The 15,877-nt window shown below is 46.2% G+C and overlaps 1 protein-coding gene and 1 long non-coding RNA gene across 4 annotated transcripts in view; both read right to left on the reverse strand.

The window, feature by feature from the left end:
• Positions 1-246: 246 nt before the first annotated feature.
• Positions 247-3,747, reverse strand: barhl2 (BarH-like homeobox 2). Its single transcript, XM_035646855.2, has 3 exons — positions 3,112-3,747; positions 2,044-2,260; positions 247-917 (listed from the first exon to the last, which is right to left on the reverse strand). Exons 1-3 carry the CDS (start codon positions 3,689-3,691, stop codon positions 605-607), a joined length of 1,110 nt encoding a protein of 369 aa, XP_035502748.2. The 5' UTR covers positions 3,692-3,747; the 3' UTR covers positions 247-604.
• A 2,936-nt stretch (positions 3,748-6,683) lies between these two features.
• The window catches only part of LOC124850931, a 50,374-nt gene continuing 41,180 nt past the window's right edge, over positions 6,684-15,877 (reverse strand). The window contains exons 5-7 of one of the 3 annotated variants that reach the window (XR_007032032.1): positions 7,550-7,913; positions 6,969-7,055; positions 6,685-6,841 (exon numbers count right to left, since the gene is read on the reverse strand). This is a non-coding gene — a long non-coding RNA (uncharacterized LOC124850931). The other 2 variants (XR_007032030.1, XR_007032031.1) reach the window with 2 other exon arrangements.

The following is a 15,877-nucleotide window of genomic DNA, read 5'->3' on the forward strand; positions in this document are numbered from 1 at the left end:
AAAATGAAAAAAAGTTGTGGTTTAATAATGATATCACTAAATGAAAAGCCATTGAATAAATGTTAACTTTTTTTTTTTTTATAATTTGGAAATAAGATTTGATTCATACGGCTCGATTTATGTGCTAATCTGATATTTATCCAGAAGTGGCATCGATAAATTCATTTGACTGAAATATCTTCTGTAGATTTTCGAATTTTCTTCCTGTTGCATGATTGTGTTTCAGAAGCACCAATAGAATTCGTATTAGTATCATTACTTCTTTATTCATTCAGTTCTTTCTCCATCTAATAAACTTTATAAGTTTATTCGCTAACGTAAGTGTATTTGTACAAAAGACAAACAAACAAACAATCAGACGTGAGCAGTCCTCCGTGGTCCGGACGGGGGAGTCCGTGGGACTGCGTGGGTTCAGGCTATCTGGGCCTATATTAAATACCTCCTCTGTAAAATGTCTTTTTAAATGTGTCTTTCTTTCTGGGGGGGGGGGGGGATAGTCCTGCCATGTGGTTCCGATGCAGTTACTCACATCACGCGTCCAACCAGGTTTTTCTGGACATCGTCCTTTTTTTGTGTGTCTTTGTTGTTTTTAGTTTTGTTGTCTTTACCGCGGATGCGGTGTGCCGGACATGGGGTTGGACAGGGGGTTCAGCGCGGGCTGCCCCCCCGGCCCGAGGCCGTGAATGAGCACCCGCGGGACCAGAGGTCTCTGGAGGCCGGGGTGCGGCGCGGCAGGAGTCCGGTACATGCTGCTGTACATGGCCGCGGCGGCCGCGGCCGCCGTCGTGCTGTCCACGGTGCCGAGCAGACTCGGGTGGTAGAAGTACGGCGACGGGAACATTCTCTGCAGGGCCGAGTAGTTCCCCGCCTCGGCCAGCAGCTCCAGGCCGACCGCCGTTTGCCTCTTCCACTTCGTCCTGGAATCAGATCAGAATACAGCGGATGAATTATTGAATCCCTCTCTCTCTCTCTCTCTCTCTCGTTAACTCCCCGGACGACCCGTTAATTGGCGCACAGAGGCCTAATTATTGCAGGCAGGAGTTTATGACTGAGGTTTAATTGGGGGGAAAAAAAGAAAGAAAAAGAATAATACGAAGAAGAAAATATCAAGACACTATATGAGGTCACCGTGATGACATGAGATTCAGTCCGAACCTGTCAGAATCCATTTCTCACATCCACACAAGGCCGGGTGAGATTTGTGCACATAAAGCCATATTTTATTTTATTTTTGAAAAGTGGTGTTGTTAAATTTTTAAAGGTTACAGGAAAGTTAAGAATACTAGTTTTTTTTTTACTATTATACATAAAGGAAATTCCAGCAGTTATAGCAAGGAGGCAAGAGCAACAAATACCTCAACAACAACAAAAAGTGGTCCTATACTTGCAAAATTGAGATATATGTATTATATAAATATAAGGTGAGCAGCAGGCCTTGGTGTGGCTGTACACCTAAATGTACAAGCAAGAAAAAAAACTTTATTTTTTACCCCGAAATTTTATAAAATAATTTATCTTTCCCCCAGAAGAATATCCATCTTAGACATGACACAGGACTGTGGATTTGTGTTCCTATTAATTATTTTGTCAGGTGCTTCATTTATCAGCAAATAAAATAGAATGTATTATTTCATTTATAGTTAACCTTTATTTATACAGGTAATCTCATTCTCAAGAGAGACCTGTCTGTTGTTGTTGTTGTTTTTTTGTTGAGAAATCTGTGAATTGTGAAACGGCTGAAAAATTATTATTCAGCAACTCCAACGAGCTAAAACAAAAATTTCCCTGGCGAGTGTGACAGTAGTAGTAACTCCCCCACATGTCAAAAAATATTTTTGAAATCATTAAATATCCCAGTGATCCTGTCTTAATATTTTCCTCTTCTTCTGATTTTTCTCAGGAGGTTTATGTGTTGTGGCACCAACTGGACTGTGTGTGCGTGTGTTTTGGATTTGTGCCTGTGTCTGCAGATGATGATGATGATGATGCTGATGCTGATGCTGATGATGATGATGACGGTGGCGGTGGTGGCTGAGTGCTTACCGTCTGTTTTGGTACCAGGTCTTGACCTGCGTGTCGGTCAGGTTGAGGGCCGCGGCCAGGTCCATGCGGTCCTGCACGCTGAGGTATTTCTGTCGCTCGAAGCTCCTCTCCAGCTGGTTGAGCTGGTGGTCGGTGAAGGCGGTGCGCGCCTTGCGCGGCTTTTTCGTGCGCGCCGGCGGACTGTCTCTGCTACTGGAGATTTCCCGGTCTCCATCTTCTGTACAGTCCCCCGAAAGCACCGGGTAACGAAGGTGGTGGTGGTGGTGGAAGAGGAGGGGGGTGGGGGTAGATAAACATGCACAGGGTTAGGCCTGCTCGGAAAAATGATTTGCACTGTCCAAAAATATTTTTCAATTTCAGCCCCGTGCACGCGCCCGTTCATTCAAACAGCCGAATCATAACAGTGTATTAAGCTTCCAGTCAAACTTTCACCAACTTGTTCAAAGTGCTGCACACACACTCTCGCACACACACTCTCTCTCACACACACACACACACACACGTGTGTCGGAGAAGCAAAAAAGCACGAAAAAAAGGAAAAGGAAAAAAGAAAATTTGTCTGAATTTGTCACCTGAAGTTTTTTTTCCCTTTTTTTTTTTCCTTCACAAGAAATCAATATGTCAATCCGTGTCTATTTGTAGCCGGCTCTCGGTGCACCGTGATCCCCCCCCCCAACCACCCCCTCCAGGAAGAACAATAATCTCTCTAATTGACCCACTAGGGAGGGCCCCCCGCGCGAGGGGAACGTCGCGGAGCTTACATCTGTTTCCACATCTATTAGACTAATAAAGGAGGCTGGAAACTACACACAAGGAGCCAGACTGGAAAATATTATTATATATACATATATATATCATTTTAATAATATGAATTATTATTGTTGGCCCATCTGCTCTATATGTTGTGTGCGTTGGCTACATGGTGTAGCCCACACTCTCCCTCATCTCAGCTGAATTTAATTCAATTCGACGTCCGTTGTTAATTATAAAAAAAAAATAAAATAAGATAAAAATAAAAGCACCAGCACGAATGAGGACCTGTACGAATCCGATCTCCCTGCCTCTTACCGTTGCATTTCATGTCGCTCTGGATGTCGTCCCGTCGGTCCAGCTTGCCCCTGCCCTCGTCCTGCTCCAGCTTGGGCCTGAAGCCGTCCGGAGCCGAGGCACTTTCGGGTTTGGGCGTGTGGTGGGGCGAGGACACGCTGGTGCTGTAAGGTGCGCAGGCGGCCAGCGGCTTGCTGTCGCCCAGAATGTCTTTGATTAGGAACGAGGAGGTGGCGGTCCTCGGCGCGCAGCCGGCGCCGGCCCCGGCCCCGGCGAGCGGCTGCAGCTGCTGCGGCGACAGCGGCTGGTTGCTGCTGCCGTGGTGGTGCTGGTGGTGGTGGTGGTGGTGGTGGTGCTGGAGGCTGTCCGGCGCCAGGTGCGCCTCGGCGCCGTGCTCCATGGTGACCGAGACGGGGGACGAGGGGCCCGTCCCCACGGTGTCTATCTCCGAGCATGGCGAGGGGGTCGCCTGGCTCCGGAAGTCCGCCGTCCGGCCGTCGCCCAGGCGGAAGTCTCCGCTCATCAGCGCCGGGTTGCCAGAGTTCGAGGCGCCGGACAAAATAGTGTCGATCCCGAAACTCGACCCGCTGGATCCTTCCATGTTAAGAGAGCAGTGACGGCGTCTTCATAACAACGGCGAATGGGGGGGGTGGGGGGGGCGGGCGGGGGGGGGGGGGGGGATGCGTCTCCTCCGGCGCGAATCGGAAAGGAAATTAAGTAGTAAAATAATAATATTAAAAATAATAAAAAATAAGGAAAAAAAAGGATATCTTTTTTTTTTTGAAATGAAATAGTTGAGAAATAAGACCCCCCCCCAAAAAATCCACACGTTTACACCGGCGGCTCGCGCGCAGCCCGTACTGGTCCAAGGAGGTTACATTCAGTGGGAAGAGAAGCTGGAGAGAAGAGGAGGCGAAAAAAAGAAGCAGCAAAGTGCGGCTCTGGTCCGTGCACGTCCCTTTTCCCTGTTTGGATGCTGAACTTTGTGTTCAAAGTTGAGGCGTATAGAGAGATATACGCGCTGCGCGGCGGCGGACTCCACTCCACTTCAGGCTCCCCCTTTTTTTTTTCTGGGCTGCTAATCGCTCCAGTGTTGCTCTACAATGACTTCCTACGCTGACGTCACGGCCCACGGCGAGGGGGAATTAATATTTTCTCCTTTATAATAAACACACGACGCCTTTTCGCCCCCCCACCCCCCCCAAACACCACCACCATCTCCCTGCGCTGCCATTGGCCTGCGTCCTGACCGGCTCCGGCACCTCACCAATCAGGGAGTTGTTTCTTCATCGAGACACTTCAAGTCCAACCATTGAATTGAGTTTAATTCTTGTATTGCTCTTTAAAAAAAAAGAAAAACAGAAAAAACCATGCGTGCGTGCTTTAAGGCCATGCTTGTAAAACAGTGTGTGCATGTGATACTCGCATATGGCTGTGACAGAGAAGAGAATGGGAAGTGGGAAATAAAATTAAAAAAGGAGAAGGAAAAAATTAGAAATAATTTCAGGGCTCTGAAAGTATTTGATGGAGTTCTTTTTCACCACAAAGGCAAAAAAAACAAAAACAACAAACAACAACAACAGCTCCAGCACCACGGTAGGATGAATTATACACCTTTTTATTTTCTTTACACACACATCACTGGGGTTTATTAATATTTTCCTAAACTTTTCAGAAGCCTCTAAAGCTGTGAGTAATAGTTCGAATGGCTCAACTGTTGCTTTGGTTTTAACGTTGTCAAAATGTCAGACCTGAATTGAATTGGTGGAAAAAACAACAACTATATATATATATATATATATATTGGTTTTAAATCACAAATCGTCTATATCCAAAGAAAAAAGCTGGAGATCGGGCCCTGATGGAGCGGCTTGCGGTGTCACGGGTGGCGGCATCTTCCCGTTATGGCTATAATCTCTGAGAGAGGAGAGAGAGAGAGAGAGAGAGAGAGAGAGAGAGAGAGGGGGGACGGGGAGGAGTGCCGGTGACTGTCGTGACGGCGCGTCGCCCGTTAATAACCGTGTCATCCCAATTAGTAAAGTCATTATGAGGCGCTAATGAGCGTTCAGAGGTATAGTGGGGCTGCGGATTCGGTTCACTTTCCCCCCGCGACGCGCACGACTTGAAGGATATGGAGGAGAGAGGGAGGAAAGAAAAAAAAGTGCGGTGTGTGTGGGTGTGGGCGTGTGCGCGCGCGCCGGATGATGTCTGCTCATGGGAAATGCCACTTCTCATAGAAGGTGAATGTGTGCTCATGTGTCCCTTGTTTATTTTTTTATTCATCTTTTTTTTTTTTGTCGGACTTCTTTCACATGGATTTTTCGTTTTTTTTTTAATTATTTAGATTTTTGACGGAATTCGGGGGATGAAGCATCGCGCGGGTTTTCGTTTCTCGCTGTGATTTTCTTTATCTTCTTCTTCTTCTTCTCCAGCAGGTTGATGCTGAGCGCGGTGCTGATGCTGATCACTGCTGAGGGACGGATGGAGATTTTTGATCGCTGCTGCTGCTTCTTGCAGGTTTGATCTCGATTGCATTTTTATTTTAATTGCAGGAATTGTGTGTTCATTCAGTTGTATATTCTGTTAAACGCCACTCACCGTGAAATGTAATTTAGCTTTTTTTTTTTAAATCCTTCATTACAATTTTTTTCACGTCCGTATATTAACATTTTGTTCAAACTTGATTATTTTTATTTAAGTCTATAAACTCGTTCAGGGCTGCACTAGAAATGAAACCGTTTAACTTTTAATAATGAAATTTTTTTTGCTTAAATCTACAACTTAAAAATTATTCAATGAAAATGAATTTGGACTCGTCACACGTGCTCAAACATTTAATGTGCATTGTATATTACAGCAGATTGTCGAGTCAAATACTTAACACAGTAATATGAGGAATGCTTTTTTTAACCCCCCCAAAAAACATTGGCCTGGTCTGTTTTTTTTATCAGGGATTAATTTGTTATATATTAATTAAATTATTATTATTTATTTTTTGTATTTTGTTTTTGTTTTTCTGTCAATGTCTCATGTGACGGCTGCAGACTGGCTCCTCTCAGTGGATGTGATGCAGGCGCTGTCTGAGCGCCAGGCGGCGACAAAGCGAGTGTGTGTGTGTGTGTGTGTGTGTGTGTGTGTGTGTGTGTGTGTGTGTGTGTGTGTGTGAGAGAGAGAGAGAGAGCTCAGGGGCGACGCGAGGCCTCGGCTGCTCTTCTCCTCCCGTCGGAGCGACAGAGTCTGACATCACGTGAACGCGCCCGTTAAAACCCCATCAACCAGCCAGGCGCCTAATGAAGCGGCATACGAAACAAAGTGACATCCACACACACACACACACACACGGAGCAGCATCATGCCACAAAAAAGAAATACAAAAAAAGGCATCATCATCATCTTCACGGTGGAGACTGGAGAGCCTAATTGGAATATCCGGTCCACGTGCAGCCTTGTAAACCAGGCCTCCTCTGAACCGGATCAGAGCGATGCTCTAGACACGTCGGTCGACGTGCCCGCGCGTCCCGCGTGCGCGCGTCCGCGGCGAGCGGGGACAATCGATCGCCTTATTGGGTTTTAAAGGCGCCGCGGGAGGCAACATTGAACGCGACCAGTTAGGGTATCGTCTTGTCGGCCTCGGCTGATGACGGTCGATGATGGGCCAGTGTCACAGTGCATGGCCGCGTGCGTGGCCACCGGATCGATCCCGCGGGGCGGCGTCGCGTGTGAAGAGCTGTCACCGCACCGCTGACGACCTCTGGGCCGCACAGCCAACAGACAGGCAGCCAGTGGGTGCGGGTTGAAAAATTGATAAGAACTAAAATAATAGTAATAATAGTAATAATAGCAATGTAATAATAATGAGTGGTGCGTTCACTGCCTACCTCAGGTCTCGTTCTTTTTAATTAGACTGCATCGTGACCAGCCAACGTCATGAAAAGCAGCATCCAATTAGGAGAGAAGAAATTGAACTGGGCCAAAAATTGCATGAAATAAAAAGAACAAATATATAGTTATAAACAATTTGATACAATTTAATTTAGTAATTTTCACACGTCACAAGTGAAACTGTAACCCTGTATCTCAACTTGTCCATATTAGTCTTTCCTGCCCTTAAGTTATAATTATATATAATGTAGGAATAAAGTGTTATGAAAAGTGACATGTTATTAAACAAGGCAGTTTTACAGTTAGTAAAAAAAAAAAGAGGCCCCAGTCACATGGTGATTAATGAACTGACGTGACTTTTAGGAAAAAATTTAACATTTTTGGAATGATACTTATGGTCAAGTTCAGATTTATACATATATATATAAAACTTCAGATTTATATATATATATATATATATATATATATATAAATTAATTTCTTCCACAACTGAGCGACAAAATAGGTAAAGTACCAGTTGATATTGTTATAATATGCACCAGCAGCATGCAGTGAAGACTGTTACTGTGCATCTCACCCCAGCGTCATCGCTGTCCCTGACAGACGATCAGGGGGTTCCATTGATTCACGACTAACTGTACGTGGGGGTTGTTCCAGTTTAAAAAGTCACAAGATCACTGGGACCAATCAAACCTTCGTCGCCCAGATGTCACTTCTGTCGATAGATGCGATGCAGGAGGAACATGTTCATCAGAGGCTAAACATGGCTAAACGCTTCACGAGCCCCGTGCAGGAGACTGGCTGGAGCTGTCAAAACCCTCCGGCAGCCAACATTGCACACAGCCCGCTGGATTCTTCACAGAGACAACAAAACTCAAATCCTCTCAAATCCTCTGCAACCATGTTGGAGGAAATCGGCCTGTTGCAATGACGACTTACTTCTGGTGAGATAGAAAAAGAAAAGAAAAGGTTGAGCTCTTGTGAAATTTCTTCCCAGACCTCAAGACCATTTTAACTAACTGCATGCACATGAACGTCTTCTGTGTGTCTGTTAGTTGTTTGGTTAGTTGTTGTTCTTTTTTCTGCGTGTATCACATTCTCCAGAGGTCTTGATAAGCCAACAGAGAATGTGCTGTATTGTTTGGAGGAGATCAGGTAAAAAACAGAGGCGGTAACTGGGTGGCACAGGCATGTACTGCTCCAAAGTGTCAGGTGATCATTTTCTTTTAGATGTTCTGCTCAGAGAATCAGGTGCATAGTTTCAGGTCTTACCCGGAAAAAAAAAACCTTTCCTCTTTAGTCTCACATTGTAAAAGTGTTGATCCTTGGCTTCTTCTCTAGAACGTCAACCCGTGAACTAATTGAACTGTTTTGCACTTTGCACAAATGTCATTTCCATATTTTCACATTATTATTCATTCATCCAAATAAGTCCCAGGTCAAAGTGACTCTTTCTACCGTCCATGCATTTTCTAATTTTCGCTGCCCATACAGTGCTGTGAGGCGATGGGTATGGAAATGATTGGTGCAGCAGCTGAGTGAATAACTTCCCAAAAACTTGAACTTGACTCGCAAAACTGCTTAGGTTTTGTTACAACTCATGTTGCTCAACTCCGACCTCTGAAGCTCTGGTTGCAGCCGACAGTCAGGGAACAGCAACATGACTTACATCCCTTCACAACTAAAAGGGCCAGTCCACACCAACAACAATAACTATGACAACGACTTCAAAAAAAATACATTGTTTTAAACCTCGTTCTAATTGAGTCCAAACCAATATTTGAAAGGAGAATAATAAGAAACACTGACAGCCAATCAAAATACATCTGGATTTGCAGGGTGGTCACGTTCAACGTGTCATCAGATGACACTGAAGAGGCTCATCATTGGAGGTACCAAAAAACCACAACACACAACTAAAAACATATCACATTCAATATTTTTTTACACCATCGTTTTTCTTTCCAAAATGTAACTCTAATTGACTCCATCAAGGATCATATGACATTTCAATAGCACATTGTGCAAACTTTATCAATGGCTCATAATTGTTTAATGATATATTTGTTATCGGTAAGCGTTTTTACGGATGTGTCTGGAAGGAGTTTCGTCTTCTATGAAGCATCTTTTACTGCTGTACGAACAGTTAACGAATGGCTGATAACTAGGGATGTCCCGATCTGATATTCCATATTGGTATCCGATATTCCATATCGGTATCGGGGCAATAGTGGCCAAAATGACTGGATCGGATATCTGAAGAAATAAGAAGTAAAATCCGATCCGATACATTACAGTAAACATGCCAAATAAATGCCTATTTACGTCTCTACTAAGTCTTGAACGACATTCGGGCATCATATTTTAATAATAAATGTAAATTTATTATTATTTAATCATCAGCATACAGTTACATTTGTTTTTTGCTTGTTTGAATGGGGAAAAAATATTCTGCCAAAAGTTCTGTGAGAAATAAAACAGCAGTATTCCATAACTCAGTCATGTTGCCGGCTATGTATGTCTTCCTTTAGGGGAGTTGATTATTTGTTTGACAGTTGAGTATGAGGTTTTAGACGGCTAGGTTAAGAAAAGTGCATCCTGAACAATGCATTTTAAATATTTTAAATTTTACTCAAGGTTGCAGGATCGATACCGGATCAGACATGAAAAAGTGGTATCGTCCCATCCCTACTGATAACGCGGTTTAACAAACCTGTAATGATCTCTCTCACACACAAACACACACACACACACACACACACACACACACACACACACGTCTGTTGAGTGTTGAGTCTATTCTCGACTTCCAAAAAAAGAGTCCATCATAAAACATTCAATGCTGCGGGGTCGACCTTATGGATTTATTCAGAGGCTTTCGGCAGCTTCTCATGGCCTTCATCAGCAGACGGAGCTCTGTCGGCGCGAGGAGTGGAGAAGTAATTATACATATAAATATGGTAATCATAAACATATCGGATAACCGTGACATGTTCATTTATATGAAATGAGGGCATGTATGTTATCACGGTAGAGTAATATCATATTGTCACAGTCCTCACATGAGATACAGCTGTTGCGAGACACGTTAATAAACCTTTAAAATGTTCTAATATGTGATTAGAGCTGCACCAGAGTGTGTTTTTAAACACCGTCAGAGTCATTCAGACTCTCAAACAACTAAATTATGGCACATAAATAGATGTCTGACATGGATTAAAGTCAACGGTGAACTTGATTAACACCGCATCAGTCGACGTTGGACACCTGTTAATGACTTGGGGTGGGGGGGGGGACGACATTCGGGCCTATTAGCGATCAGATTCCACACAACCTGCATTTCCTCTGGCAAACAGGTAACTTTTTTTCTTTCATTTCAGCGTGATGGGGAAGAAGGGCTAAGGACGATGGTGATGGGAATCAAAATTTCAACGCAAAAAAATTACGTCCCGGGAGCTTTTGGAATTAAAGGTTGCGGCGTGAGAGCAATCTGACATTTTGGGGGACGGAGGCGCCGTAGATCATTCCAACCTCTCAAAACGTCATTTCCACTCGTGCGGCATAATGAAACATGTGACATTCAAGTTCAATTTAAAGTGCAGGTTAGAATTATTCCAATGCCATACAGTTCAAAATAGGATAAAACACCAGGGGGAGAGTCAGTAGTAGGGATCTACTTTAATTCATTTGGGTTATGCACACTGGGCATTAATATTTCTGGTCTGTTATGAGAATAAAATATCCTTAAAAAAAAATCATGCACCGCTGTGTAAGTGTTTTCTTTATTGAAGCTGCCCAATGGCGAATGTTGCAGCAGAGGATTCTGTGTTTTCCCTTCCTCCTCCTCTCTGAGGTACATGATCAGAGATGCTCAGGGAGTGGGGAGCACATTGATTCGAGAGTGTGTTTCCAAACGCAGACTGGCCGTGACAAGGTTGTTATAACAGTCGAAGGGGGTCTATACAATCGCTTAATTACCAAAGCTGTCAGTCAAAGAGGGGTCGCTGCTGGCTCCGTCCATGGCTGCGAGCGGCGTTCCACAAGCCGCCTACCCTGAGTGATTGATCCGTGCTGATGGCATCGCAGAAATAATTACGGCTCGTCCCCTGATGTGTGATTCCGAACCACATTCACGCTTCGCGAAGGTAATCGGGGGGATCAGGAGGGGTCAGTGCCATTTCCTATTACCTGAGGTCCGAGCGAAAGGGTGAAAAAACAATGCAGGCGGCGCGAGGCGAGGAGAAAAGACGGACGAGGGAGGGGAGGAGGGGGGCAGGTTGAGGAGGGGGGTAGTGCGGCGGCCCGATGGACATTACGGATAGCCGAGGACGCTCGTGTGCGCTTTGTCAAACTGTGCCGTGTCTCTCTCTCTCTCTCTTTGTCTCTTTCTTTTCTCCCCAGAGCCATAAACAGCACATTCTCCAACAGATTGACGGTGTCCAACACGTGGTCATGGAAATCCGAGACAATCGGCCGGGTCATTAAGTTGATTGGCGTCGCTATTGTGGAGCTGTTGGAGGCTAAATGGGGGGGGCGGGGCCAGGGCGGGGTGGGGTGGGGCTGTAGCTCATTCACACAAGTCCAGCTTTCATCAGACACAGCAGAAGTCAGCGGCCAAGTTTGGCTACAGTTGCGTGTAGCTGTACCGGCGTCCCCCCCTCTGCTGTGTAGGGAAAAAAAAACTGATGCCTGATAACTATCTGAACATAATCACAAGCACAAAGAGCTTTAAGTGGAACATGGAATTCTGCTCTCCTGAAGCATCTTTAAAAAAATATAAGAAAAATATAGTGTCCGCTACACTGGAGTCTAAATACAACCTAGAATCTAGGGCCGCAACTAACGATTACTTTCATTATCGAATCATCTGTCGATCATCTTTTTAAACGATTAGTTGTGTGCTCCGAAACATTTCATAAAAATGGTGAAAAATGTCGATCGTGTTTCCCCGAACCCCCAAGACGATGTTTTGTTTTGTCCACACACCAAAGATATTTTGTTTTACCGTCACAGAGGAGCAAAGACACCAGAAACATAGTCACATCCACGAAGCTGAAATGAGAGACTTCTACTTGAACCGATTAATCGATTTTGAAAATAGTTGGCGATTAATTTAATAGTCGGTTACTAATCGATTAGCTGTTGCAGCTCTACTAGAACCGTTTCCTATTCACCAGCAGAACTTCTTGACAAAATGACAACATAGGGAATATATCATTTTGGTTAGGCACCTCCTTTGCATGACTACGTGGCTCTACCTTTTCCCCCTTATAGATATTGAATTAAATATCAGTAGCTCCACAGTAAGTGGCAGGCAAATGGAGGCCCAATCACCGAGTGGAGTCAACCACACGGTTTGAGATGCACTTTGTGCATCGCGGTGAAAGCTCTGAAACGTCATTAACCGTCTCCCTGGTCTTGACACAGAACTGCAGCGAAGACATTACCCGTCTTTCGATTCCCTGACAGAGCGCTCGCTCCCCGCACTCATTCGGAAAACCACAAACAACGGTGTAAATTGCGAGTCAAAGCGAGTAAACAATGTACATATGGAATCGGCACCTGAAGGGTCCCTGTGTTATTGTGAGCAGGCAACGCGGGCGCATGATGTCACTAATGATCCCCCCCGCCCCCCGCAAAACGCGGCCGGTGAATAATGAAACGCAACACTGCATTTTGCAACAGAAAGAATTAAAGGTGAAATCACCGGCGAGCAAAGGGGGGAAAAGCGCGAAACGAAAGCAAGCAATGATTAAATGATCAAAAGCCGGCAGAGCGAGGCTCCGTGTCACTGCGAGGCACACTCATCTACCCACAAGTGAAAGTTAGGTTTCAAGCACAGTGTAATTATAGCTGGGGATGTCAGTTTGACATTAATGCAGCCAGCAGAAATTCCCTAATTGGCCTCAGAGGAGAAAGTGAACCAGAAAATATATTAACATTTTAAAAAAGCATATTTTGCCTAATCCGTTCACTTTCCAACAATATTTGAAGACCAAAATGGCCCCGGGCATGAGAATTTAAATGAGCAATTTTGTTTTTGAAGGAAACGGCCAATGAGACAGAAAATAGACTAAAGGGAAATCATTAGTGTATGAGAGATCCTGACAGGCTCGCCTTGCTGACTGGCTGGCCTGTCACTAGGAGTCTGTGTTCTTCAGCTCCACGCTATGAGCTAAGCTGATAACATGAAAAGACCCATAAACGTGCAGCCAGAAGTCAAAGCCTATTATCTAGAAATTCAAATGTGAGGGTTAGGATGGAAAGAAAAACTGGGAGGGAGGGAGGGAGGGCGGTGGGGGCTTAGCGCTCTCTGTCTCCTGTAGGGGAAAACTGGCCAGATCGAGAGATCTTGTAATAGGCCCCCGTTAGCCGACACAGACGCGGGCGGCAGCGGCGCTGCCAGGAAATATTGCAGCGAATCACAACATCACTCAAAAACGTCGGGGAAAGATGAGAGCGGAAAGACAATGGATGGCAACAAACTGCTCAAAGTTAGGGGAAGAGACGCAATGTCACAGTGTGCCCGCGCTGATGCGACGTGACCGTATCAGAGAAACACAGCTAAGTGCAGTCAGGAGACGTTAGCCCGGTCCCCCGGTGACGAAGCAGCTGAGGCAAGCGTCGCCCCCGGGCGCGGGGCTGCGGGGCAAACCGCTCGGGCTCGCCGAGCCTTGCCCTTTTGAAGCAAAACAGAGATGGGAATGGCCAGGGGAAGCGATGGGCGGCCTCGGCGAAAGGAAAAAAAAAAGGGGGCCAGGTTTATTTCCTCCAGCAATAAAGAGAGAGAGGGGGGGGGGGGGGGGGGTGATTGAGAAGACGGAGAAAGTGAGAACAACAACAGATCGCAGAGCTCGCGTCTCTTTTTGTGCGACAACAAAGGGCATATGATATTCCAGCCTCCTTTACAGCTGACTGGTCAAGGTTTCTTTTGGCACCACAACACCCCCCCCCGCTTCACTCTGCTCACAATGACACACACACACACACTGCTTGCCAAGGTATAGGGATTATTCTTTTTTTTTTATATATCTATGAGGCTGTTACCCCGAACACAGCAATTTAATCAGGCCCTTTGATAAACATTTGACACAAAGCAGTGGGCTTCTGTCTCGGCTGCCTACAGCCCAGGGCGAGAGATTTGAGACTGACAAATTTCCATCCACAATTTTCTCTATTTTAACTCCACCTGTCAAAGAGTATACGCCAGTTAGTGTGACACAAAGATGGGGTGGGGGGAATCAAAGCCTCTCTCATCTTGAAGGAGCGCCGGGGCGCGCGGAGGGCTACGAGTTCAGCGGGGATCACAACGGCGCGCAGACAACGAGCGGGCGAAAGATGCATGTGGTATTTTCTGCATGCATCTGACAATGTCGATCACCAATCGTCGGCCAGCTCGGACGGTACTCAAACGAAACACTCCTGAAAAAACGGGAAGCACAATCACCTCCTCTAAGCAAAAACGCCCAACAACACATCCCAGACCCCTCCCTGCCGGAGGTACCTATACTCTGCTATCACCCCCCGGCCCCCCTCCTCCCTCCAAACCCTCCCAGTTCTCAGCAGTCATTTGCAACAACTGTCTAACTAGAGGAAACTACAAACTACAAACCATTTGACCCTGCAGCACCGAGTATGGAGCAGCCATTCCTCACCCAATGGAAGCCGGCATAGGTCACCAGGGTCAGCACCTTCCTCGCTGAGCCTACAGCGGGGTGGAAGCCTCGGACCGGTGGAAACATCCGGGGGGGGCGGGGGGCTCAGCATGGCCTGAGAGCTTTGTGGACCCGCAATGATGCTCCCCGGAGACCGTGGGAGGGATGATGTGCGCTACAGTAACACCACACAAGCATCAAATCTAAATGCACAACCTGATTATCTCTTCATTAACTCCCTTAATGGAGGCGAGCAGCGCCGGTTACCACGCTGTCGTCGAGGCCGCTCTTGCTTTTTGCCCCCCTCTGGTACCAGCCGGCTACACGCAAACACAGAAAGCGAAACACAAGCAGGCGCAGTATTCCAGCGGCGTCGATTGCTTAGAATAAATGATATGACCTCTGGCTATAGCATGGCCTTCAAATCTAAATCCCTACCTGACCGGGGCGAGAATCATCCTTCCTTTATTGATTCCGGCCGCGTACGAAACGTACCCCGGCGCCTGAGTCGCGTTTCTCCGCGAATCTTTTGATTCCTTTCAATCAGTTTTCAAGGACCGTAAACAATGGGGCCGTGAATATGATAGGGGGGAAAGGAAATCTACCTCGACTCAATTAAGGAGCTGCCCCTCGCAGCCTCCCGCAGCCCTGAGAGATGGGAGCTATAATTAGAAGAGGGGCAGTAAACTCGCAGACATTATTGATGATCCGCTGCTGACACCCTCCCTCGCGGTAGCATTAGCATATTTCCCCGAGCCGGGGCTCATATCGGGAGAGGCCGGTCCTCTCGGAGTCGGTGGCAGCGGGGGGGCTGTAGATGAGCTACGCGGCGAGGCCACATTATGGCTGCAGAGAGGGGAAAGCTCTCCTCCAGGCCCCTCTAGGTGCTCGTCCACCTGATGGGAACACGGAGACTGGGCTGTTCTCCCCGTCATCAATACAGCAGGGCTCTTTGTCAGTAATTTGCAATAAGTGTCCGCGCCACATCTTCGGGGACCTGGAAATCATTACCGGCCGAGGCCCTGCTCCGCTACTAATTGGCTGCGTTGGGCCTTATCAACCGAGGATTTTCCGAGACCTTTGACAGATACCAATTCGAAAATCATTGTTCAGTTGTCAATTTAAGAGACCGTTAAAAGAGCTTGTTTTAATTTTAATTGGAACTTCCTCCTGCCTTCACAGTGAGCTGTGGAGGATTAAAAATGAGCTCAGGACACGTGTGTGTAACGTATGCATGCGTGTGTGTGTGT

The sequence above is a fragment of the Scophthalmus maximus genome, chromosome 13 (genome assembly GCF_022379125.1).
Source record: "Scophthalmus maximus strain ysfricsl-2021 chromosome 13, ASM2237912v1, whole genome shotgun sequence".
Lineage (NCBI taxonomy): Eukaryota > Metazoa > Chordata > Actinopteri > Pleuronectiformes > Scophthalmidae > Scophthalmus > Scophthalmus maximus.